This window comes from Chionomys nivalis, chromosome 5 (genome assembly GCF_950005125.1).
Source record: "Chionomys nivalis chromosome 5, mChiNiv1.1, whole genome shotgun sequence".
In the NCBI taxonomy this organism is placed as follows: Eukaryota; Metazoa; Chordata; class Mammalia; order Rodentia; family Cricetidae; genus Chionomys; species Chionomys nivalis.
Genome location: NC_080090.1, coordinates 57,931,643 through 57,956,612, shown reverse-complemented (window position 1 = coordinate 57,956,612; position 24,970 = coordinate 57,931,643). Strand labels below are relative to the sequence as shown.

At 40.6% G+C, this 24,970-nt stretch overlaps 1 protein-coding gene and 1 pseudogene across 1 annotated transcript in view; both read right to left on the bottom strand.

Moving 5' to 3' along the window:
• The window catches only part of Mroh9 (maestro heat like repeat family member 9), a 59,117-nt gene that overhangs the window by 25,649 nt on the left and 8,498 nt on the right, over positions 1 to 24,970 (bottom strand). Inside the window, exons 7-14 of the mRNA XM_057769129.1 lie at positions 17,035 to 17,170; positions 15,126 to 15,241; positions 10,976 to 11,125; positions 7,765 to 7,919; positions 6,656 to 6,821; positions 5,199 to 5,344; positions 3,679 to 3,816; positions 1,695 to 1,815 (exon numbers count right to left, since the gene is read on the bottom strand). Coding sequence (XP_057625112.1) covers positions 1,695 to 1,815; positions 3,679 to 3,816; positions 5,199 to 5,344; positions 6,656 to 6,821; positions 7,765 to 7,919; positions 10,976 to 11,125; positions 15,126 to 15,241; positions 17,035 to 17,170 — 1,128 coding nt within the window. The remainder of the gene's footprint in view (positions 1 to 1,694; positions 1,816 to 3,678; positions 3,817 to 5,198; positions 5,345 to 6,655; positions 6,822 to 7,764; positions 7,920 to 10,975; positions 11,126 to 15,125; positions 15,242 to 17,034; positions 17,171 to 24,970) is intronic.
• On the bottom strand, positions 542 to 1,362 carry LOC130874488 (protein FAM133B-like; annotated as a pseudogene).

Genomic DNA, 24,970 nt, shown 5'->3' with positions numbered 1-24,970 from the left:
TCCAATGCTGCAAAGGGCCGAGTATCTCTGGGTCATCAAAGCAGCATACAATGGATATCATTAACCTCAGTCAAGGGCAGGACTGATGGGGTCCAGCTCTGACCTCCCAGGAAGCATGGCGACTGTGTCCACAAGAGTAGTGTGAGATCAAAGGCGCACTGTTCTGGTAGCTAAAGAGATTGCAAACCACCTCCCTTTAAAAGTTCCTTCCCCAAGTGAATCAAAATATACATGGGGAGAAATTAAAATACACTTATCTACAGCATAAGAATTTTGAAATATTACTGTAACCCCTACTTTGAAAATTTCCCTAGAGTCACCTTATTATTTCTGGTCACATCTTGGAGATGGATTCAAACTGTTTCTGTTGACGTATCCTTAAGTACATCTAGTAAAAAATATTAGCTTTATTTCAAATATCTGAACCACTAGTATGACTGCAAAGTATGGTTTCCCAGAGTCATCGAGCACTGAGAGAGAGGAAAAGGTGTTTAGGCAGCAGGCAACAATCATGGCCTTTCATACAGCAGCATTCAAGTGGCTACTGAGTAGTCCAGGACAAGTCTAAACACATGCGCGTTACTACGTATGCCACAATCTTCACAGTTAAGAGCTCCTTCAATGTTGCACCCTGTAAGAGACCCTGGTTTTCCTGATGCTGTGATGAGTCTGAACTGAAGCTGGCAGCCTTCTTTTTCTTTTTCTTGCTGTGTTTCTTATGCTTCCTTCTCATTTTGGCTTTATCTTTATCTGTTCTCTTGCGTGCTTCCCCGCTTTTCTTCCTTTTCGCCTGCACCTCTTCACACCCCAACTCTGACAATGACTCAGAAGTCAGCTCTATCTTCATACAGCTTTCTTTATTCGCTGAGTCCTTTAGTGTCCTTTTCTTTCTCAGTCACATCCTTTGACTTCTTTCTCATGTTTGAACCATTCTTGCTGTCCGAGTCAGAGTTCAACACTGAGCTCTCAGGAGACTTATGGCAACGATTCTTCTTTTTCTTCTTCTTCTTTGTTTGCTTCTTATCCTCATCTTCAGAATCTGAAGAAGTGCTGGAAGAATCAGAGCTCAATGAAGAAGATGAATACCTACCAGATTTCTTTTCTTTTTTCTTTCTCTGTCTTTTTATTTTTTATTTTTTTGGATGAGCTCTCATTTCCACTTAATAATTTTTTCTCTGTGTTTTTTCTAGCTCTTTTTTCTGATTCTCATTCATTTTTTTCTTCAAATTCAGCCAAAGCTTTAGAACCCTTATTTTTCTTTTCTAGTTGTTTCTTTACTTCCTCCCAGTTAGGCCATGGTCGATTCAGATAATCCTGGATTGTTGGCCCTGAAGATTGGATTGGACCCCTTGATGGATTCATGTAGGCGTGCCTTTGTGATTAAGTTGTGACTTCAGGGAAGTCACGAACTTCCGTGGGCATAGCAGTCTGGAACACCCCGGAGCCCTCATCTCTGCATCCCCTGCCCCCATGCTCGGGTTGCATGGTGCCTTGACCTTGGCCTCTCACCACCGGTGGTCCTCACTGCAGTGGGGAGAGCGGCCCCAGGGCTTGGACTTTATATATCTTTTACTTTATTAAATTTTCATGAGAAAAATACTTAGGCAGATGAGATGCTGGAGTTTTGGTTTAAGTTTATTCAGGGAATGGGAATGAAAGAACACAGTTGGTTACAATGTGCTATTAAAACTTACTTCAGCAAAGAATATTATTGTGACAATACTGTCTTCTGATCTTCTAGGACCTTCTACTGCAATCTTGTAGACATAATGTAGGGTCTCTGGGAACTGTGGGAAGTTACATTCACTGAGAGTTCTTTAAAGGAACACAAGACACCAAATTAGCAAAGAAGAGAAATATCCTGCATTAACAAGGACAAGGACAAGCTATCTGTTCTTACTGTTGACTACCCAGGTTAGAAAGAAAATCTTTTCAAAAAATACCCTAATCTAAGGTAAGCTTCAGCATCACTACAAAGCTAGAGAGAAATAATTCTTTCCTTATCGTCATTCCTTTTCTTTTATCTCTTATTTTTTCCACATTAAGAGAAGTCTTATTTTTACATAAGCATCCATTAGTCCTTGACCAAAGAGAGAGAAGAAATACATACATATATATGTCTTCCTTTGGGGACAACTTTGAGGTACTTCAGAGAAGGGACAGTAAGTTCAGAATCATTAAATCATTTTCCAGGAACACTTAGTTGGTGGCCAAGCTTAGATAGAAAACTTTGAAAGTCTGAAAATTGTCTTCGCCTGTATGGGATCATATTTTAATGGACTGTCCATATTTTCCTTGCATTCCCACCTGTTGTGGGAAGCTGCGGGGTATGTTCCTGCCGCCCCAGCTCCTGGTCGCCTGGCTAGCTTATGCCCCGAAATAACAACACACAAACTGTATTCTTTTGAACACTGCTTGACCCATTATATCTAGCCTCTTCTCGGCTAACTCTCGCACCTGGACTAGCCCATTTCTAATAATGTGTGTAGCACCCCAAGGTGCGCTTACCAGGAAGATTCTAGCCTATGTCCATCCTGGGTCGGAGCTTCATCGCATCTGCCCCAGAGAGGAGAGCTATCGAGCCTGAGCTCACTTCCTCTTCCTCCCAGCATTCTGTTCTGTTTACTCCACCCACCTATGCTCTAAACTATGAGGGCCAAGCAGTTTCTTTATTTTTTAACCAATGACCTTCCTCTATCACCTACCTTTGAAAACACCTGTTTTTAAAGTTGCAAAAGGTCTAGTTTGTCAAAGTCTATAAGGATAGAAATGGATTTCCCTACACAGTCCTGTTGTAGGAACTCATCCAGTTGTGGGATTTTTCTTAGAACTCCATCTTTCTCCAAATGTTTATATAGTCAAAGTACATGAAAAGTAAATCAAAATGATAAAACTTACTAGCTACATTCATTAATAAATGCTATGTATTTGGAAATGATCTAAGTCATATGATGTGACTTCTTTTATCTGTTGGGTTTTGCCAATTTAAAAAAATCTACATAAATACAGTTTTCATTTAAAAACATATATCTCCAAAGTACATATGCCCACACAGTTACAGTTTTAGAAACATCTAAAGCCCATGGGCCACAGAAAAAGTATTCTCTGAGTCAGTCACAACTACAAAGACTCTTTCATGACACCGAAACCCTATATTCTCTGAATTCTTGAATTTTATTGTGATTGTCAGAAAATCTGATCCCTATAATCAGAAGGGTTAAATAAAAACAAACTGAACAACTCCTCAAAAATATTACTACTGCAGGATTTTTTTTTTTAAAAAGTATGTTCCATTGTTTTTTCCACAATATGATTGGCTTACTGAGCATGGACCTTTGGTAGATTTCTCTAAAGCTAGAAGGCATTTGGCACTTTTGAGTGTCCACAGAGCAGAGATCAGCTAAAATCAGAGAGTAAAGCATCACATTTACCTTAAGCTCTTTGTATGTAAGAGAGGCTATTTTATGGGTGGATGAAGAAGAAAAGAAAGGGAAAAAAAGAAAAGAAAAAGAAATTGTCTCAGAATAAATCTTTTAAATCACCAAAAGATCAAAAATCAAGTTTCAATGTAGGCTGTTAGGGAAGCTTTTGGGAATGTGTTCCCACATCAGAGCCTGGAGGTAGATGCAGAGGAGAAGATGGGGAGCTAGAGTCCTACCCAGAGTCCCCTGTTCTTACTTGGCAATGACCTGGATCCCGTACTGGTGATCCATGACTTGAGAAAACTGGTCCCAGAAATTTTTTTTCTCTAGAGCATCGTGCACTTCTTCTAGTCCAGAGCAATTCAGCAGAACCTTTAGGCCGTCTCGTACGTAGCTGAGGCCCAGAGAAGAAGAGACAGTCTAGGACAGTGACCCACATATAACTGAGTACATGCAACTTGACTTTCCATCTATCTCAGCAAGTATATAGTTTTAGAGAGAAGGATGCTTCAGAGGATGGTAATTGTTAAATGGTTTTCATCTTCCCTGATGAACAGTGTGTAGAAGGAGCGACGGGATGCGTTCCTGGCACCTGGCCGCCCACATGGCTAGCTTTACACTCGAAATAACAACACACAAATTGTATTCTTAATTAAACACTGCCTGGCCCATTATCTGTAGCCTCTTATTGACTAATTCTCACATATTGCTTTAACCCATATTTAGTAATCTATGTAGCACCACGAGATGGTGGCTTATCAGGAAGGATCTTAACTTGTGTCCATCTTGGAGAAGAGAGCTATGGCGTGTGTCTCACTTCCCTCTTCCTCCCAGAATTCTGTTCTGTTTACTCTGCCTACCTAATTTTCTGTCCTATCAGGCCAAGCAGTTTCTTAATTAATTAACCAATGAAACAACAGATAGATAGAAGACCCACCTACATCAACAGTGCATGGATCGCAAAAGTTAAAATATAAAATGGTAGCACATAAAATTTAGGTTGAATCACATTAACAAGCTTACTATCTTACCCAGAAATGTAATGACTTGGTAGAACTATCATTTTTCTTTGGTTGGTGGGGGGGATGTTCTAAATAAGCAAGATAGGTTTCTGTCTTCTTAGGGGTGGTTTGGTGTGTATCTTTTCTAGAGGACAATGAATGGATTAAGTATCTTAACGAGATCAGCTGTGCTCTGTTTGGCTTAGATGGTCATACTAGACACAGCAAATAACTGACAGTTGTACTTTGACTTTCCTTTCAGGGCAGGAAAACTAGCTTTCTTGTCCAAAAGGAAATGGTGACCTTTGTCCTGAAACATAGGGCAATTGTCACACTGCTCTCACCCACATCATATCCACATCAAACTATGATAGCCTTCCAGTTTACAATAATATTTGCACCCACTCTTCTGTTTTGTGTGTGCAGCAACTCTGAGAGGTTGCTATTGGAGCATACGGAATGGCAGAGTTTGAATAGGTCTTGCTTTGGACTGAATGGCCCTTTTTGCTTCTTCCTCTTCTCATTGACCTGACAGCAGGAGCGATGGGAACAAACCGTGTTCTGAGCTCGTGACTCTTCTCTGTGGTGCAGGTAGAGAGGAGAGGTCCTAGTGAATGGTCATGTCCTCAACATGATTGCTTTTCTGAAGGCACACTACCCTTAGAGTGGAACAAATGTGAGCAGAACCTCCCACGGTCTTATAACAAGTCCCACACTAACCCACGTGAGATGCTGGACCCTTCTCTCCCCACAACCCCAAATAGCATTCTCTTACAGAGGTCTGTCCTTGGCTGTGTCTTTTAGAAGCTGGCTGCAGTAGAAGAGTTGAAGCATGAGGGCCATCAAGAACTCGGGGAAAAGCTTGGTCACCACTTTCCTATAGGAATTCACAGGTAGAAATGTGCACAGGGCCTGGGATGCCTATTGGGGAAGGAAAATGGAATTAAAAAAAGGCAACCGTCTCCCTCCAAACATTGTCAGTCATAAAGAGGGCAAGAAAGACTGCACACCTTCCCAGACTTCTTCAGCACGCATGTGTATTGGGAAGCAGGTAAGGAAATTCCAAGGCACTGTTACTGGTTCCCTCCCAGCCACCAAATTTGTAGAAAGAAAGCTGATCCTCATGGAGGGCTTATATCCTAAGGTCTCCTTCCTGTGTAGCCATGAGGAATAGTCTGACTAGTAAGCAAAGTCTTCATTAGGTTTCTTAAAACCCCAGGGAAGTGATGCAGTCAACAGAAGGTACATCAAGTCATCCTTGAATAGCTTGAACCCTGCATAGTGACCCCGACAATAACCACTACCATCCATACGCACATCCCAACACCTCATATCAATAAACAATGGCACCCCTGTTCATTACATTTTTCTCATGGCCCAAACATCACCACACTTGGGAGGAAACTGGTAGACAGAGATGATATCAGTACCGACACGACCACCGAAGTTTCTATGACTTAGCTGGTGGCTATCTCTCTAAAGTCAAGTACAGGTCTGCCCTTGGGAAGTTCCCTCAGATTCTTTGGCCTTCTTGCCATGTCAGTTGCATCCTGATAATTTTGAATGTAATTGGTCCCCATACGCTCATAGGAGCGGATTAGGAGGTGTGGCCTTGTTGGAAGAAGTGTGTTACAGTGAGGGTGGGCTACTCCCAGTGTCACAGTCAGCTTCCTGTTGCCTTCTGATCAGTGTGTAGCCAGGACCATGTCTGCCTGCATATTGCCAGGCTCCTGACCATGATGATAATGGACTGAACCTCTGAACTGTAAGCTGCCACCTGAATTTAATATTTTCTTTTATAAGAGTTGCCGTGGTCATGGTATCTCTTCACAGCAATAGAAACCCTAAGTAAGACAACAGGATTTGTGTTCTGCTCTCTGTCTTTCCAAGATGCATATAAGTACTATCTTGAACCATCCCAGGATTCTGATTTTAAGCCATTTCCATATGGAGGTGTGCCATGTCCTACTTACCTTAAACCATCCCTGTCACCCTGTCTCCCTCACATACACTACCATATATTTATAGTCTGAATATAAATATTAATTCCTTATCTTTGTATCTTGGCAGATTACACGCGCTATCATCAAGATGTATCACACAATAAATGTGTTTTAGGTGGATGCATGCATGAAGGAGACCGTGCCAAAAAGGCGTGGCCTAATCAGTGAGGATAGGGGATTCACCATCAGGAGGACAACAGGGAGCAGAAACACTCATGGCAGCATTTACCGCCACAGGCATCAAGTTGGTGGCGTCCAGGGAGAAGCGCCTTTTTTCTACCAGGGTTTCCTCCAACTCCCCAGGCTTTCCTTTCAGTATGGACAAGATCGTCTTTAGCACTTGGGGCGCGACACTTGACTCGGTGCTCGCTGCTTGCCACATCAGAAGCAGAGCCCTGCAAACACAAGGTGTTGAGACCCAGGCTTGCTAGTCGCTGTTCTAAGTTCCGCGCAGCCAGTAGAAGGGAAGTGACACCTCCTCCCCCACAGCGTAGGAACTGTAGAAGTGGAACCCTGGGATTTTTCTAAGTTCTTCTAATGCACTTGTTAGAGCTGCACTGGCCCATAAGCTCCAAGTAATCGGCTCGGTTCCTTAAGATTTCTTGTGGTCCTAGGTCATGAGTTTCAGATGAACAGTTAATGGGCCGAAGATTCTCAGTCTTAGTAACAATAAAATAAATTTATTTTATGTTTTTACTTGCATATATGCATGTGGATGTCTGTGTGTGTGCACACACATGCATGTGGGTGCCTACGGATGACAGAAGAGGGCATTGGATCCCCTGAAGCCAGAGTTACAGGTGGTTGTAAGTCACCCAGTGTAAGAGCTCAGAATTAAACTCTAGGACTCTGTAATGGCAGCTCTTAACCACAAAGCCATTTCTTTGGCCATTATTTTAGTAATTAACTTTTTTTTATTCTATTGGTGGGTCTAAATAGCGTAAGTTTATTCTTTATAAATAAGATAATCTCTATGTCTGGGAGATTTTTTTCAAGGAAAAAAATGATTAAATTAACACAGGCAAGAGAAACTCATTATCTTTTTGAAGCAAGTTTCCTTTGGTAAGATTTGTAACAGCATATAATGTAACACCCTCCCCACAGTGACACTGATAAAATCTTGGGGTCCTACTGTGTGCTAACCATTACCCAAAGTTATGCATTACATATGAACATACTTAAATCTTATAGCCAGCATAGATGGTGCAAAAAAAAGGAATTTTTTTTCAGAAAAAGAGATTATGCCTAACTACAATAAAGAAAGACTTTAGCTTGGCCATATGACCATGGAACTTGTGGGTAAGTGTTTACAGAAGGGCAAGATGCGGGATGCCTTACTCGTCTGCAGGGACTGGGAACTCCATGAGTTGAAAGATCACCTTCTTAGGGGATGCTCTTATCAGCAGGCTGATGACCCGCAGCAAGACATTCTTCATGGTGTGGGAAGAATTCCAAGTGAGCTGCTCATAAATGTCGTCCACAATTTTAGACACCTGGAAGAAGAATCTTTGTAGGTCAGCAAAACTGTCACCTTCTTTGTTTACCTTTAAGCCTAGCTATTTCTTGGTTTTATGAACTCAACCTTTATTGGAAGGACCAATGTAGCAATTAGCATACAAATAAGCAATAGCTGAAAGTATATTTATATTATTACAAGCAAAATATTTAAGGTCAGGAACTATAAAGTCAAGTAGTTATGGATATCAGGGGAAATATCTTTTAAAACGTAGCTGGGTTGAGGCGATAAATTGCCAAACCATACTTCTGTTCCGTTTCTCTTTGGCTAGTGATTTGCTGTAGTAGAAGCTAGTTTTACACCCCTGGTTTTCTTTTTGACTTTCCTTCCTGCCTCCAGCGATATGCTATGGCTTTTTCTAGGCTCTCTGAGTGCTCTCTCCTGTTGGAGAATTCCATCTGGTTAAGAAGATGACCACAGACCTCCCATTTCCCTCAGGTTGTATTTGCTCTATGGAATGTCTTGCCCACAGCAGCTCTGAGAACTCTCTACAATGCGGTCCTTTATCTGGCCTGCTCTCTGAATTTGAATGACTCCCCTTTTCTACCTTCTTTCCCAGCCCATGATTATATCAGGAGAGGAAACTGTGAGTCCCATGTGTCCATCATTGTCAGGACTGTCTTCATGGGTCTGTGACCTAAGGGTTTGTATGGGGATCCATGTTCAGATCCTCTCAGTCTCGTCTAAAACTTAGATTTTTTTTTTCATTTTAAAGTTTTGCAGTTTTTGAGATTGGGCTTTATAATTCAATTCCAATGGGACAATTACAGGGTATCCTTGTAATATTGTGAGATTTGCATGGTTCCTGGTGCGGGACAATTCTATATTCTGTCAATTATATTTTAAATAAACAGTGATTGTCCGATAGCCAGGCAGGAAGTATAGGTGGGAAAACAAGACAGGAAGTAGAGGTGGGATAATGAGAACAGGAGTATTCTGGGAAGAAGGAAGCTCTTTCTGCAGTCCTGTTCAGACACTGAAGAAGCAGGATGTGACCTGCCCCACCTAAAAAGGTACCAAGCCATGTGGCTAACATAGATAAGAATAACAGGTTAATACAAGTTATAAGAGCTAATATGAAGCCTGAGCTAATGGGCCAATCAGTTTATAACTTATGTAGACCTCTGTGTGATTTTCTTTGGGACCTAACGACTGTGGGAACTAGGCAGGACAGAAACCCCAACAAGCAAGCCCTCATGTTACAAGTTCCTGCAGCCCAGTTACATGTAATGGTCATTGTGCTTCTTCATGTGCATAGGATTGCCATAATTTGTGGAAGTCCAGTGGGAAAACAAACTGGATACCAAAGGCATTTAACTGCAACCACTTAGCTGGAAAATGATGGCGTAGAAAGGAAGAGGTTTTTTTTTTTTTTTTTTTTTTTTTTGATAAGGTGTGTTTGAGCCTAAAGGCTGCTATTTTGGCTAAACAAAGGAGCCCCAGGTGAATATCTATAACTGGACTAGAGTTTCAGGCATATTTCACTGTACTTGGCATTTATCTAGGTATCGAAATCAGGTCTGCATCATTGGCCAGCAAGCATTTTACCCACAGTCATTTCATCAGTCTGAGATGTGAGGCCTTTAAGAGATGACTATGTCTTGGGCATCAGTGCTTATGAGGTTACTATGGTTACCCTTAAGAGTAGGTTCCTTGCTCTTGGGGTAGGTATATGATTAGAGAATGAGTTTGGCCCTTGCTTCTTTGTCTTGCAATGTTCTCTTGCCTTTCCTACTTCTCCCAGCAGATAGCACAGCAAAGAGGTCTTTGCTAGGTAAGAGCTATGGGTTTCCCAGAATCAAACACTGTAAGAAACGAACCTCTATTCACTATAAACTGTCCATTCTAAATGTATTCTGCTTTTGTAATACAACAGCAATCTATTTATTCTTTCAATCTTTCCTTATTTGTCAGGACAGAAAATTTGAAGGCAGAAAATTCTAATAAGATATGTGAATGACAATAAGTGAAATAAAAACAGTTGAGTTAATTTTGTGCAACTCCTGGTAAAACTGACATGCTTATTCATGTATGAACTATACAATACAAACCTCATTATTTTGTTGATTCTGCATTTAAGTGAATTGATGTGGGAGTGTCATATAGCAATCTGTTGATTTCATTGGTTAATTAATAAAGAAACTGCTTGGCCTGATAGGTTAGAACATAGGTGGGTGGAGTAAACAGAACAGAATGCTGGGAAGAAGGGAAGTGAGCTCAGACACGATGCCACTCTTCTCCAAGGCAGACGCGATGAAGCTCTGATCCAGGATGGACGTAGGCTAGAATCTTCCCAGTAAGAGCACCTCAAGGTGCGACACACATTAATAGAAATGGGCCAGACAGTGTTTAAAAGAATACAGTTTGTGTGTCATTATTTTGGGACATGAGGTAGCCAAGTGGCCGGGAGCTGGGTGGCAGGAATGCCAGCCCGCAGCTCCTACTAAAGTTAATTATTCTTATATTCATAAATCCAATTGTCACTATACAAGTACATATGGACACAAGATGCTAATAATGAAAAAGTAAGTTTTCTCTTCATTTAGACATCTAATAGCAAATAAAAATGTCATAAGGAATTGAGAGAAAGAGGTCATAAAGTAAAGGGAATAACCCAAAACTTCCATCTTTTTAACTTCAAATGAGATATAGTTCTATATTTCATATTGTATTGGGCTGCACAAATTCCTTACCCAGTGTTACTCCAATATGAGAGTCTTTGAAATGTTTCTTAAATGCTACATGGGAGACTTCAATTACAAAAGTATTTGTTATTAATACAATTCTCTATTAAAAGCCAGCAAAGTAAACATGGCAAAATGTTCTAATTTTTCATGATTGGTAAATGAATATTCATTATAACAGTGCCGACAATTTTCCCTGTTTGAAACATTTCACAAAAGCCTCATCTGATTAAAGTGACTCAGTGAACAATAGCAAGAAATTGGGATATAAAAAAATAGATAACAAAGCTGAAAAGTGGACTTTTGAGAGCACTCTCTGTTCTCCTTAGCTCGTTGCCAACTACATCACCATGGTGATCTTCTGAGCATGATATTCCAAAGTCAGCGTCAGTAAGGATGCAGCCTCCGAGGCTGTCTCATCATCAGGAGAGGAAAGTTTCTTCAGGAGGGTCCACACAAAGTCAGTCAGAAAGGTGGGTAGTAGTATTTGTCCCACACTCTGAAACCAAAAGGACATTTGTGACCACCAGGGTAAGCGAGACACCGAAGCTTAGATATTTGGGGGTAAGGCAGAGTTCTAGACCAGGCAGAAGTATAAGACATTCATGAACTATGGAACCTGCTTTTTTTAATTAAAAAATGATGGAAAGTGTGTTTGTGGTAGTGTTCGTGTAATGACAATCAAAACTCAGGTATTATACAAAACCCAGGTATTATACAAAACTTACTTCTGCTTTTAAAATAATTCCAGTGCTAAATATTACCAAGATGCCTTCAACATGTGAGAAACAAATGTGGTTCACAGAAGATCCTGGAGAGATAGGCTGAGAGAGTCAAGGTGATGTGAAAGATACATTTTTCTTTTCAGTGAGACAGAGAGAGAGAGAGAGAGAGAGAGAGAGAGAGAGAGAGAGAGAGAGAGAGAGAGAGAGAGAGAGAAATGGGGAGAAAAGATGAATGAACGTGACCCAACGCAGAAGTTCCATATGCCCATGACTGAGGTCTAATGATTGCTATGGAAACAGCTCCTTTTGAAGTTTGAGGACTATCCACAAACTATAAATGATCACAGGAGTAGAAGGGATAAAGGTGTCACAATTTCTATTTTTATCTTTTCTTTTTCTGCCTTTGTATTTGCCATGCAATTGGCAAATACCCTCTAATCTCATCAATAAAAGATGATACTTGCTGCCTTTAAAGGGGTGGAGTCCTGAAGTTGGATAGATTTTGCAGGAGCTATGAGCACTTGCTGCTCTTGCAAACGACCTGAGCTCTCTCCCCATCCCCACACAGTGGCTCACCACTACCCTAACTCCAGTTCTGGGGGATAGGATGCCCCTTTCTGACTTCTGTAGGTACCAGACAGCCATATGATAGAGCAATAGAGTCAGACAAAAACAGAGAGATGAATTACTGTTCCTTTTGCTCAATAAGGCAGGTCTGAGGTCCAAGACAACAGACTGCACCCAGCCCTCCACCGCTATCCTACAGCTGCTCTACAAACCAGTGAGGGATGATAACCTTGGAAAGCTGTGGAGGAAACCCCAAGTCTACTGTGGCTGGGGGAGGTAAGTGAATTGCCACAGACTGTCCTATTTGAAGAAAGTCAGAGTAAATTGTAAAAGTTAAATTTTTGGAATATTACTGGAAGTGATACTTTCTTCATTGAAATATTTGTTTACTCAACAATGGTTTCTCTAATTTCTACCTAAAATTACAGGGGAAAAAAAAACAGTTCCCAATGAAATCTAGAGCTGGTATTAGAAGATTTTGTCTTATAAAGCTGTGGATATGACACTAGGTTGCGTGAAAAATTAGAGTTTGTGGGGACTGGGGAGATGGCTCATGTGCAAGCATTAGGGCCTGAGCTTGGATGGCCAGCAGTCATGTGAAATCTGGGGACTGGTGATGTGTATCTGTGAGCTCCGTGCTTGGGGCTGAAACAGACAGCTAGATCCTTGGAGGCACTGACTAGCAGGTCTAGCTGAATCAATCAACTCCAGGCTCAGTGAGAGACCATGTCCTAAAAAATAGAGTATCAAGACAGACATCTGATGTCAACTTTTGGACTCCATGTGATCATACAAGGATGGATGCTCCTCTCCTCACACATGTACATGCATGCACATATACATGCACACCCACACACAAACATGCCCATGGGCATCTAGAATCTAGAGATCACCTCATCCATTTATTACTGTTACATTGCAGTGCTATGCATTCCTGATGCCACTTCAATTAGTGACTGGAAAATATACTATAAATTGATATTTTATAGCGTGTATATAAAATGCTATGTATTCACGTGTTATACATACTAGTTAAAAAACAAAAGCAAAATCTCTGCTAATCTTGCCATGGAGCAGGGTGAGGGAGTGGGCGTGGCCAGCAGGAAGTCCCACCCTAGCTGAGGAGCTGTTGTCATTGGATAGCTGCTGGGACGAGAAGGGCCAGTTTTAAGACTATGGCCTCTGGTAGATCAATCACATTTTAGGGCAGGCCCAGCACTCAAGAGTAATTTGCACAGAACGAATTGCACTTGATGTATTTTAATTTACTTTTATTTGAGTAAAAAATAAACAGGACCCAAGATTGGGTGGGTAAGGAGGTAATGGTGGATCTCTGAAGAGTTGGGAGAGGGGAATGAATGTGAACAAAATATGTTGTACAGAATTTTCAAGGAATAAAAATATTTTAAAAAAATGTCGTGAAGAACAGCATTTCACAAACAGATGAATTATTCTGAGTTTCTTTCTATAAATTTCTGTGAGTAAAATTACTAGTTTGTATTGTATGAACTTGTTTTGGTGAATGATATGTTCATGATCCTCTGAGAATTATTGATGAAGTCTTGGCTTCACCAACAGTTATATAGAAAACAGAAGTGACGACTTACAAAGCATCTTCATGTTCAATACAGTCTTCACACGTTAGTGCTGTTTTGTACCCAGCTCTCTTAGTGAACAACCTTGCTGTATCTCTGCTTGCATCTTTTGAACTTGACCATGGTCTCTTGAGTGCATTGGTACAGCTTTGGATTCCTCCCACCCACATGTGGGTATTCTTGTAAGAACCTTGAATTCTCTCAGCCCTGTTTTATCTACTCTGGAGGTCTACATCTGTGTTGCCTAGTCATTGCTCTTCCATGCCTCGATACCCTTGAACTTTATGTTGTTTAACAATAAGAAACTGAACAACAAATCCTAAACACATGGTTCTAAGACACTCCAGCCGAAGGATTTATAAACCTGATAAACACTGAACTCAGATGAGAGAGAATTCAAACCCAGACGTGTTGCTAGTAAGTCTCTGAAGCCACTGGGGAAAGACTCCCATATTCAATAGCCTAATCATGGTGTTCAGAGATCTATCCCCTGACATTGCACTGGAAGGGAGAGTGTATAGATGAAGAAGGGTTTGTTCGCAAGCTTACATAGCTTCCCAGTTTCCTTTTGGAAATGGACATTTTCATACTTAACTAGTCTTGCAAGTTTTGAGGTTATGTATGTAAGAAAACCCCTTGTCTTTGTAAAGAAGCATCATCAGGTTTGTACACACACACGCGTGCACTCACACACACACACACATACATACACACACACACACTGCAAACACCTGTATGGTATCTTTTGACCATGTATATCATTTAGATACATTGCTTTGGCATGTTCTAACCATGTCAACCATGGGAAGAGAACCACTGCACTATATCTGAAGTTTGGAAGGAAGAACACCCTAAGTCTTCTGATCCTAGAATATAGGCTAACCTGAGGATCCTTCCCAGAACTTATGTTTTACTGTTGGCTCAGTATGTCTGTCTGAAAGTTGACAGCCCAACCGGGACCTAGTAGTGGGGAGCCTTAGAAGGTAAGAAGTTTTAACTGTGAAAACTGAAAGAGTTACAAATCTTAATGGTTTCTCTAGGATTAGCATAGGGTAAAAATTATTTGCTTAATACTGAGACTTATCAGTGCACTGTGTAAATAGCCTTTTCCCCTTAAGATGATATGTTTATGCAAGTCAGGCTGGCCTTGAACTTGCCATACTGATGTTTCAGCTTCCAGAGTGCTAGGATTATAAGTATATATTATTATGCCCAGCCCTTTTTGTAAAACTTCTAAATTTTTAAAAAATAAAATCGAAGTTAAAATGTCATTCTGATATTTGTGGGGGAAATTATTACATGTTAGAAAAGAATTGTTGACTCCATTAATTTCGTCAAAAAAATTTGGAACTTATCTACATATAGAAGTCTCATTAAGAAACATCTATATAATTTATGTTTTATAACAAGTAGTATGTTTTAATTTGCTGTGTTTGAAGATAGTAGACATAGTTCTTAAGTGGCAAGAAATATAGGGAGTCACATGCTCTGTGCTTCAGTCATTTGTATTTCTGAATAAAGAAAAGGACACTGAAGTTATTAAAAACATTAACTTGAAGGAAATAAACTACGAGTAAGGGCAATAACACATTTAAAACTACATAGAACATACCTTGGCAATTTTGTTTCTGTCTCCTTGTATGTCCTTGGGTAGCAATTCAAATTCAGAAGCTATCACCTTGGGGTTATCGGTTTCTCCAACACTTGACCTGTGTTTTTCAATGTTAGCTGTGTTAAGGAAAAGAATATAAGGTTTTCATTCAACTACTGTTTCAACCTAAGATGTAGTTATTTCCAGTTTTCTACCCAATTCTGGATGCCTGCTAAATGCTGATTACTTAACACTCTGCTCGTGGCCTATTCTCATAAAGGCTTAAGGCGGCATGGATCCAGAATTTAAAGCCCTTAGATGAGGCTGTTTTTAACACTTGTAATTTGAGTTTTCTATATTTTGTCCCCATGATCATCCCAAAGAATCTGTCATTTCTTCTTCCTTGCTTTTTTTTTCTGTTTTTAAAAAAGATTTATTTATTTATTATATATACAGTGTTCTGCCTGCATGTCATAAGAGGGCACCAGATCTCATTATAGGTGGTTGTGAGCTACCATGTGGTTTCTGGGAATTGAACTCAGGACCTTTGGAAGAGCAGCCAGTGTTTTTAACCTCTAAGCCATCTCTCCAGCCCTTTTTTCTGTTTTTTTTTTTTTTTTAATTTCAGCTTTTTTCCTGTTTGTTGTTCCTCTTTCCTGCTTGCTCCAGCTTTCTTTGCTCTTCTCTCTCTGATTTTCTGAGACCTTGTCTTTATTCTAAGACAGGCCTATCAACCTATGAATTACCCTCCTAGTGCTCCTTTATCTGCGTGCTGCACATTTGGATACATTAGATTTTTCACTTTCATTCAGTTCAGAATTTATTTCCTGTATCTTCTGTATTTGAATTGCAGGTTATTTAGGAGCATGGCATTTTGCTTACAAGTGCTTTGGGGCTTCCAGATATTTAGTATTTTGATTTCTCATTTAAGACCATTTTGTTGAAAATAATTTAATTATTGTAGCCTAAAATATATATCTCAAGGCTTATTTTTCTGTTGCTTGTGCAAAATTCTGTAAATGATTTTCTGTGTGATTACTCATTGCTGAGAGAAGGCTGTTGAACTCTCTGACTGTAACTGTAGATTTTTTTCTTTGTTCTTACACTTCTATTTTGGTAAATTTATTTCTATTTTTTATGATAATACATTTTATTGCTTTTAGGCACCTGGGTGTTCAGGATTATTATTTATGCTAGTTGTTCTATTATTGTATCATTATAAAACTGCTCTTTCCCCAGAAACATTTTCTGCTCTGAAATTTATCCTTTTATATTACTATAGTCCATATATTCTTTTGATTACTATTAGTATTTTTTGGTCTGTTCTAATTAATGTTGTGTCTTCCTATGTGTCTGGAACTAGCTCCCCCTATTAACTTGTGTTTTAAAATCTTAAATGACAAATAGCATAATTTAAGCATAGATTTTCTTCCTAATACGACAAAACCCTTCCACATGACTTGTGAATTATGAGATTTTTAAATTCTGGTTTATACATGTTTGGCACTCAATAGAGCCTTTGCCTGCTCCTTGAATCTTTCTCTGTTATAGCCATTAGCTAGAAAACATGCCTCTTCTAAATGCTTTATTTGTAGAACTTCTTCCTCTCTCTTCCTGACCTGTTGTCCTTGCCTGCACCATCAATGGTCAACATCGATCAAGAAGTATAGATAGATCTTGAAGTACCAGGTATTCAATTAAAAAATCTCCTCCACAAGACTGAAGTAATGTTTAAAGCCGTAGTTTAGACAGTAAGGTCACAGATCTTGACCACAGATTTAAGTAATGTTTAAAGCCATAGTTTAGACAGTAAGGTCACAGATCTTGACCACAGATTTACACATAAATCATAGGCACAGGTGCTTCTTCAAAAAGTCAAATAATTAGAGGAGGTTTTTAGTAACAGAAGAAGATGGCAAGGCATACTTACAGTTCTGACATATTCCGATGTAGAGGACGTAATTCATCCCTGTGGTTGCTAGCTGTACGACTGAGGGGTTTTTGTGGGAACACAGGAGTGAGAGCTCTGCTACCAGGAGACCTAAACACGGGGCATCGATGCTTGGCTAATTGGATAGCAAAGGAGAAAGTTCATTAGATTTGCATTGTCAACATTAAAAGTTTGTAATGAATCTGGTGCAGGATTCCCCTGTGTATGCTGTGAATATCATTGGTTAATAAAGGAACTGCTTTGGGCCTATAGCAGAGCTATAGAGGAAGAGAGCTAAGTGGAGAAAACTAAACAGAATACTCGGAGAAAGGGGGCAAAGTCAGAGAGAAACCATAGGAAACTTTACCTGGTAAGCTATGGCCACATGGTGATACACGGATTAATAGAAATGGGTTAAATTAACATGTAAGAGTTAACAATAAGAAGCTAGAGCTAATGGGCCAAGCAGTGATTTAAATAATATAGTTTCTGTGTGAATATTTTGGTTCTGAGCAAACGGGACAAACAAGCAGTTCCAACCGGGACAAACAACAAGCAGTTTCCTTACTACATGGATCCTCTTAAGTAGGAGGGTACCATTTAGCAGCAGTTTTGAAGCTATGGGTCCTGACCCCTTCGGGGATGAATAACTCTTTCACAGGAGTTGTCTAAGACCATTGAAAAACACAGATATTTACATTAAAATTCATAACAGCAAAATTACAGTTATGAAGTAGCAATGAAAACAAGTTTTTAGTTGGGGGTCACCACCACATAAGGAGCTGTATAAAAGGGCCATAGCATTAGGTAGGTAGAGAACTGCCGCCCTAGAGTCTTAAAACCCTGTACACAGGTCCCTGGGCTCTACTGTTGCAGCTCAGTTGATGTGGGATTCCCCTATGTATGCTGTGAATACCATTGGTTAATAAAGAAACTGGCTTGGTCTGATAGGGTAGAACAAAACTAGGTGGGGAAAACTAAACTGAATGCTGGGAGAGAGAAGGCAGAGTCAGAGAGAAGAAATGTAGCCCCACTGGAGACAGACACTAGAACTTTACCCAGTAAGCCACAGCCACATGTGATACACAGATTACTAGAAATGGGTTAAATTAAAATGTAAGAGCTAACTGATAAGACGTTAGAGCCAATAGGCCAAGCAGTGGTTTAATTAATACAGTTTCTGTGTGATTACTTCGGGTCTGAGCTGCCAGGCAGCCGGAAAATGAATAAGCAGTCCTCTTTCCTTCACTGTGAAATGAAAGCAAGCATTGTGTTTGTAACAGGTGCTGTAGGGACAGTGGTAGTGTGTGTGTGTGTGTGTGTGTGTGTGTGTGTGTGAGAGAGAGAGAGAGAGAGAGAGAGAGAGAGAGAGAGAGAGAGAGAGAGAGAGAGAGAGAGTTGGGGGTTCCTAGAGAGCTGCTTGAGATAATTGTAATTCAACATCAGTTTATAGTTCCTAACCCAGGTAGCAATCAGTTGGTAGCAAACGGCTTGCTGGAGGAGGGAGAGAGCGATGGGCAGAGATCTGTAGGCATCTCCTATTGGTGTTCTGCTCAGTTCTGAAGTTTTGAAGAACTTCAGACTATTGCAAAGTTCCACTTTGCCCATAGGAAAATGCTCTAACTGACTCTCGGGGAAAAGGTGAAGATGTTGTCTTCTCAGAGTTTGTTGATGCTTGCCAGAGAAATTGATTTTGAAAAGAACTCACAAAAACGAAACCCTCAAAGCATACGCTTTTCCTTCCCAAGCTGTTGTAACAAGCGGTTGGTGCCATCCCTCCCTACAGTTCCTTTGATGCATCAGCTAATTGGATATTTATATTTTTGTCTTGAATAATTTGTCTGCTTCGATTAAAGGCAACTACAGAAACACATAAAGATGATGAGATGGCGGGTGTGTGTTTTTATGAAGATATGAATACCATTTATCAAGTTTGTGGAAGATAGATTTTTAAAGACAAAGTGCTTCATCAGTCTGTAGTTTTGTACACTAGTGGTATGTATGTCAAGATATTTCTTGTTAGCAAGATGATTGATCAGTGTCCTGGGTTAATGGTTTTGGTGCTTGCTCTTGCAGGTGTTTGTGGAAGAAGTTAAACTCCAAATGCACCTTTTAGAAAGATGCCAAGACCTGGTCTATTTCTTTCCACACTTTCTGTGCCATCCGCTCTGTGTCTGTCCTCCTGGTGTTGCTGTGAGTCCATGTGCGTCCCAAGGCCATAACTGAACTGGGGGCCTCAGTAGGAGAAGGGAAGACAAAAAGGAGCCCCTTCTTCCTTAGGTGTTCTTAAACTCTTTTCACCCACACTTTGGTGTGACGCTATCCTGGTACATTCCATTTTAGGGGCCCTACAACCCAGAATCTCTAAGTGAGTAACAGGACCCATCTAGTTCTAGGGAGATGTGCTCTCATCCCCTGGGTGGCCCGTTCTTTGGTTCAGCCTGCCGACTTTCTCAATTCTATGGACTGGAAAGATCTTAAGGACCACTCCTGAGTAATGAGCCTAAGAAGTGGTGATGGTGAAAATTTCGTTCTATGTTGGACCTGATAAATAAATACTTCATAACTTAGGTCACTGAAGCCAGGGGCAGACTGTTTACAAGGGAGTTATTAAGGGTACAGCGCATTACAGTTTTTGCCTTTCATACTCTCTGGTTATTCCTCCTCATGAACACATGAATGTAACTTCTGAGTTTGCAAAGAAAGCAATTGGTAATTTCTCTCTGTAGCATGGTAGGTGTGGCTGTCTAGATTGTTATCAGGGCAGGTGTTAGGGTTGGCCGAGGGAAGAGGAAGCCTACTGCTGAACCACTCAGAGTCCTTACAGACGACATCAACTACAGTTTTTAAAATTCAGGCTTTTGGAGAACTTTTAACAGGCTATGCTCCACTTTTGTGGAAAATCTACCCAAAGAAGAAAAGGCCCAGAGAGAAGTAGCTTTGCTGCTAAAGTGAAGGACTTGTGATCAAATTTCTGCCCTCTCCCTGTTTAGTGTAGACATTTACAGATCCTATCTTTCTTCAGTTCCTTATCCTAGAAACAATGATGGATTTAGGAGCTAGATGTCAAAGGGAACCCCTTCTAAGTATTTCAGCAGTTTCATCTGGAAGCTATACCTTCATCTAACGATCAGATTCCACTTCTACTTTCAACACCAGGTGGACAGGTTTTGTGTATTTATTCCCGATACAATAAATCCCAATTTAACTCAAACACATGTTGTTTTAAGCTACAACTCTTTTGGTAGAGTCACTCCTTCCCTTTTTTTTAAATAAATCTTGTAGTGTGCGTATGTGTGTGCGTGTACCTGTGTGTGTGTGTGTACGTGTGTGTGTGTGTCACAGAGCATGTGCCGAGGGCAGAAAATAACGTGTAGGAGTTGGTTCTCTCTTTCTGCTGTGTGGGTCCTGGGAATAGAACCCAGGTGCTAGGTTTGAAAGCAACTGTATTTCACTCGCTGGGGCACCTCTAATGCTCAGGCTTTTATTTCCTGCTGCATGTGGCAGAGCTATCGTGTTGATCAGCTATTTTATGACAAACAGTTTGGACAGCCACTATTTCTCCTCAACTCCCGCTCTGCAGCTTCTAACATCCTCTTTCTACTAACTAGACTTTTCTGTCTTTTATCATGGCCATACACAAGACTTGCCATTTTTAGCCATTGTGAGGTATGTAATTTAGTGACATGAAAGTCACTCATGATGCTTTGCATCTAGTTCCAAGTGTCTTCAAGCAGATAGTCATCCTTTGCCTGCAAAGCAGCTACTCATGTCACTTCCTTATGGGTTCTGGCACCCACACGTCTGCTTTCTGTATATAGGTTTCCCCACTGTAACGCTTACATAAAGGAGATTATGCCTGTGAAGTTGTTTCCCGCTGGTATGAAGCTTTGGTTGAGTGATATGCCATTGTATCATGTCACATCTTTTTAATCCATTCATTAATTGGTGACTTTGGGATGCTTCTACTTAGCTATTTTGAATTTTCCTGCAGTGAACTCTTTCAAGCCAGTGTTTATGTGAACACTGCATCTCTCTTTTTCTTTGTCGAGTTCATAGCATTTGTATTATGTTCAGCAACTCTGAGTGTTTCAGTGTTTGGTATTAAAGTTTAAAATTTATTAAAATATGGTCTGTGACTAAGTAAAAAACTTCACTGCAGAGTCATGCTCATTTCAATTATTACTACTTTTTAAATTCCTCTCCTCACCACCTTTGGGGGAAATAAGTCACCATCTGGACTTTGAATGACATATTTTGATAGAAATTTTTTCTCTTGACTTAATTTGTCTCTTTTAGTTATAGGGTTTTTTTTTCTCAAATATCAGGTAACTTTTGATTATCTACCCATGTTTAAGAATGTAAATGATAAGCCGGGCGGTGGTGGCACACCCCTTTAAACCCAGCACTTGGGAGGCAGAGGCAGGCGGATCTCTGTGAGTTCGAGATCAGCCTGGTCTACAAGAGCTAGTTCCAGGACAGGCTCCAAAACCACAGAGAAACTCTGTCTCGAAAAACCAAAAAAAAAAACAAAAGAATGTAAATGATATGTAAGACTCTCTTGCTGAGAATACTGCTTGCTTTGGTTGCAGGATACAGATAAATCAAGTTAGGACTGAATTGGAATCTCGCTTCCTGCTGGCTAGCATTCATTACGCCAGGAGGCCTTATACAAGATGCAGGACAAAAAAACATTATCAGTGCTTTACCTAGCCATGGACTCTGCACACTATAAAACTGATCTATCAGACAAGATATGCGCATGGGTGAAATAATGGTTCAGCCAACTGGTGCAGGGCGTAACCAATCACTTTCATTGGATTTGAAGCTCTTCCAAAAGAGGAAATACATGCCTAGTACTATCGTCCTCAAATGCCTGTGTTGAAGGGGGGCACAGACTGTATTGGGAATCTTCATCACCAACGTGTTGCTAAAGAGACACGTGGCCAAACATGTGCTCTTCTAAGTATTTTTGTTTATGCCCACCTAGTGGCGCTTTCCTCAGCCGTGGTCAGAGGAGCTGCTCTTTGCAGCAGGCCATGGTCAACATGGAGACCCTTAGCTGGTCAGAGTGCCAAGAACAGTGACCACGGAGAACCCAGCCCTAAAGAACACAACTCCATCCACTCTCCACCCTGTTCCAAGCCCCAAGACTCTCGGAAGATAAAGAGAAATGGTTATAGGACCCAGAGGACAGGGAAGATTGCTTAGAAATACTATTCTCCGGATAGGCTGTGGCTGTCGCAATCATGAAAAAGGTAGCTTCGCCTTCCTGTACAGGACTTGAGCAAAATGATAGGGTATGAAGGTGGGAGGGAGACCACTGTGGAAGGAGGTGAGCAAGAGGGGAGCGTGGTAGGGAATCACAGGGGCATATATATGTATATATATTGTACATGTGTGTGAAATTGTCAAAAAGGTATAAAATGGGGAAAATTCCTGTAATAATGCTCATGGTGGAGGTTGATTGGAAGCAAGGCTCATCACCTAGGCACTTTGCTTTGGAATGGTTAAGGCTTCCCCCCTCCCCAGAATGCTTAGCAAAGGTTTTCAGGGGAAAGTAAGTCCTCGTTTGTGCCTACCGGCAAGCTTCAGCTTATGTTAAAGACAGGGACACTGAGTCTTTAGTATAAATTTTCAATTAATCCTTTCAATTAACACATACATTTCATGTCCCTCTGTTTTCTTGGCTGTAGATTTCCCCCACCCCCGGTGCTTTTTACAGCTGTGCAATCCCAGTGCCCATGGCTGCTACCCATGAGCTCCTCTTTAAGGGGTATTGCTTATCTCTCTTTGTTTGATCTGCCTTCTGGAGTTCAAAAGCACTATCTGCATGTATGCCTTTATGCCAGAAGAGGGCATCAGATCCCACTATAGATGGTTGTGAACCACCATGTGGGTACTGAGAATTGAACTCAGGACCTCTGGAGGAACAGTCAGTGCCCTTAACCCCTGAGCTGTCTCTCCAGTCCCCATCCCCCCTTTTTTTGTTTTTTCAAGACAGGCTTTCTCTGTTTAATAGTTCTAGCTGTCCTGGAACTCACTTTGTAACCCAGAGTGGCCTTGAATTCACTGAGATCCACCTGCCTCTGCTTCCCAAAGGCTAGAGGCAGGCACCACTACCACCCGGCTAATTTTTGTTTGTTTTGTTTTGAAACAGTGTTTCTCTGTGTCTCTGTGTCTCCTGGCTATTTTGGAACTTATTCTGTAGACCAGGCTGGCCTTGAACTCATAGAGATCTTCCTGCCTCTGCCTCCTGAGTCCTGGGACTAAAGGTGTGTGCCACCACTGCCTGGCATTCATCTTTAAATGTGCCAAAGGAATGAAGATGGGAGCCTTCTTTCTATTAGTGGCCCAATATGACATTCCTAGCTTAGGTGTTTCTGCCTGTAAAATGCAGCCACCTTTAACTGAATGAACAGGGAATTTGTGGAGTGCAGAGGTGCTTTTCTGCTCTAATGGCTACATGGTCATGTGAGGGGAATCATCACTTTAAAAAGTATTTTTAACAAGACACAAGTGGTAGTCAGGATTCTTCAATAGTCTACCTTGGCAAGAGTGGTTTATAGAGGATAAGTCTCCACCTAGTACCTGGACAATACCGTAGCACAGAGTGTATAGTTACACATAATTAGAAAAAAGACAAATACTCTTGTTCCAGATACTCAGAGAGACACGTTAGACCTGTCAGAAGCCTAGGTTTTAATTTATTAGCAGTAGTTTGGATTATGTTGTTAAATGAATGTAACTATTATAAATATATAAATGTCTTATATATAAATATATAATATAAATATAGCTCTAGATATGTTTTTATAAAAATTTTATTGATTTAATCGTTTTTCTAAGACTTTTTTTTTTAAAAAAAAAAAAGCTAGCTTAATGAGGTTTATGTCCTCAGGACCATAAGTCAGCAGCTGGATCTCTAGCAACGCTCTGAAAAATGCTGATGTGCTGCCACCTGGTGGCCTTTTTTGACCACTGCAGACCATTTCACTATTAGGCTATTCCATTTGGACTTGCCCAATCTGTTTTAACGAACAATGAATGTGTGGTTTTGCGTTCACACCTGAATGTGTGTGGTTACATCTTTTCATACCTGAAGTGTCCCGTGAGCAAAGGAGCATGTCCTATGCCCAGTAACGGAGAGAGAAAAGGGAGTGGTAGCATAAGAGACATCTCCCAAATGTCTGACCTACTCTCTGGATGTGGCTTAACGGAATCTATCAATATATTCAGAGAGAAGCGTGTGATTAGACTGCAGACAAACAGCTGGCATCAAGTGATTGCTGCGTGGATAACATGTGTTAGGAACTCAGAAAGTAAATGCGGAATGAGCTTTTCTTAATCCTAAGCCTCATTTAAATAATTAAACGAACAATTAGTAGAGCATATATAAAAGTTTTACATGCAAAGACAAACGAAGGACAGATTCAGCGAGATTGATATTACATCTCTTTAGCCTCAATCAGCCTTTCGGCTGAGAACTGCACTGTGACCCTGCGAGAGGTTCACCAGCCAGAGACATCTAGTTATTGTACCTAGACCCTTGACCATTTGGAAATGACTTAGAGGATAAATTAGAAAAGGAGACACCGAGATAAGCATCTACAAGAGGGAAATGTCCACAGTGTGAGGTTTCTGAGAAAGAGGACAATGAGGTAGTCAAAGCAGAAAGCTTGACAATTGGGACATCTCTTCAATTTCCATGTGAAATTCAACAACCAAGCCTGCTAATATCCCAGTGTTTGTGAAGCTGTGAGGGAAAAGGACACGCTAAGAATACAAATCATGTTTTAATGAACCTTAGCTACTCACATCTTTCTCCTAATAATTGCTCCACTAAGCATGTCCAGATACACATCCAGACCTACACAAAATGCTTTATTTAAGATAGAAAAATCAAAATGCATCTTGATAATTATCAACCAGAAAG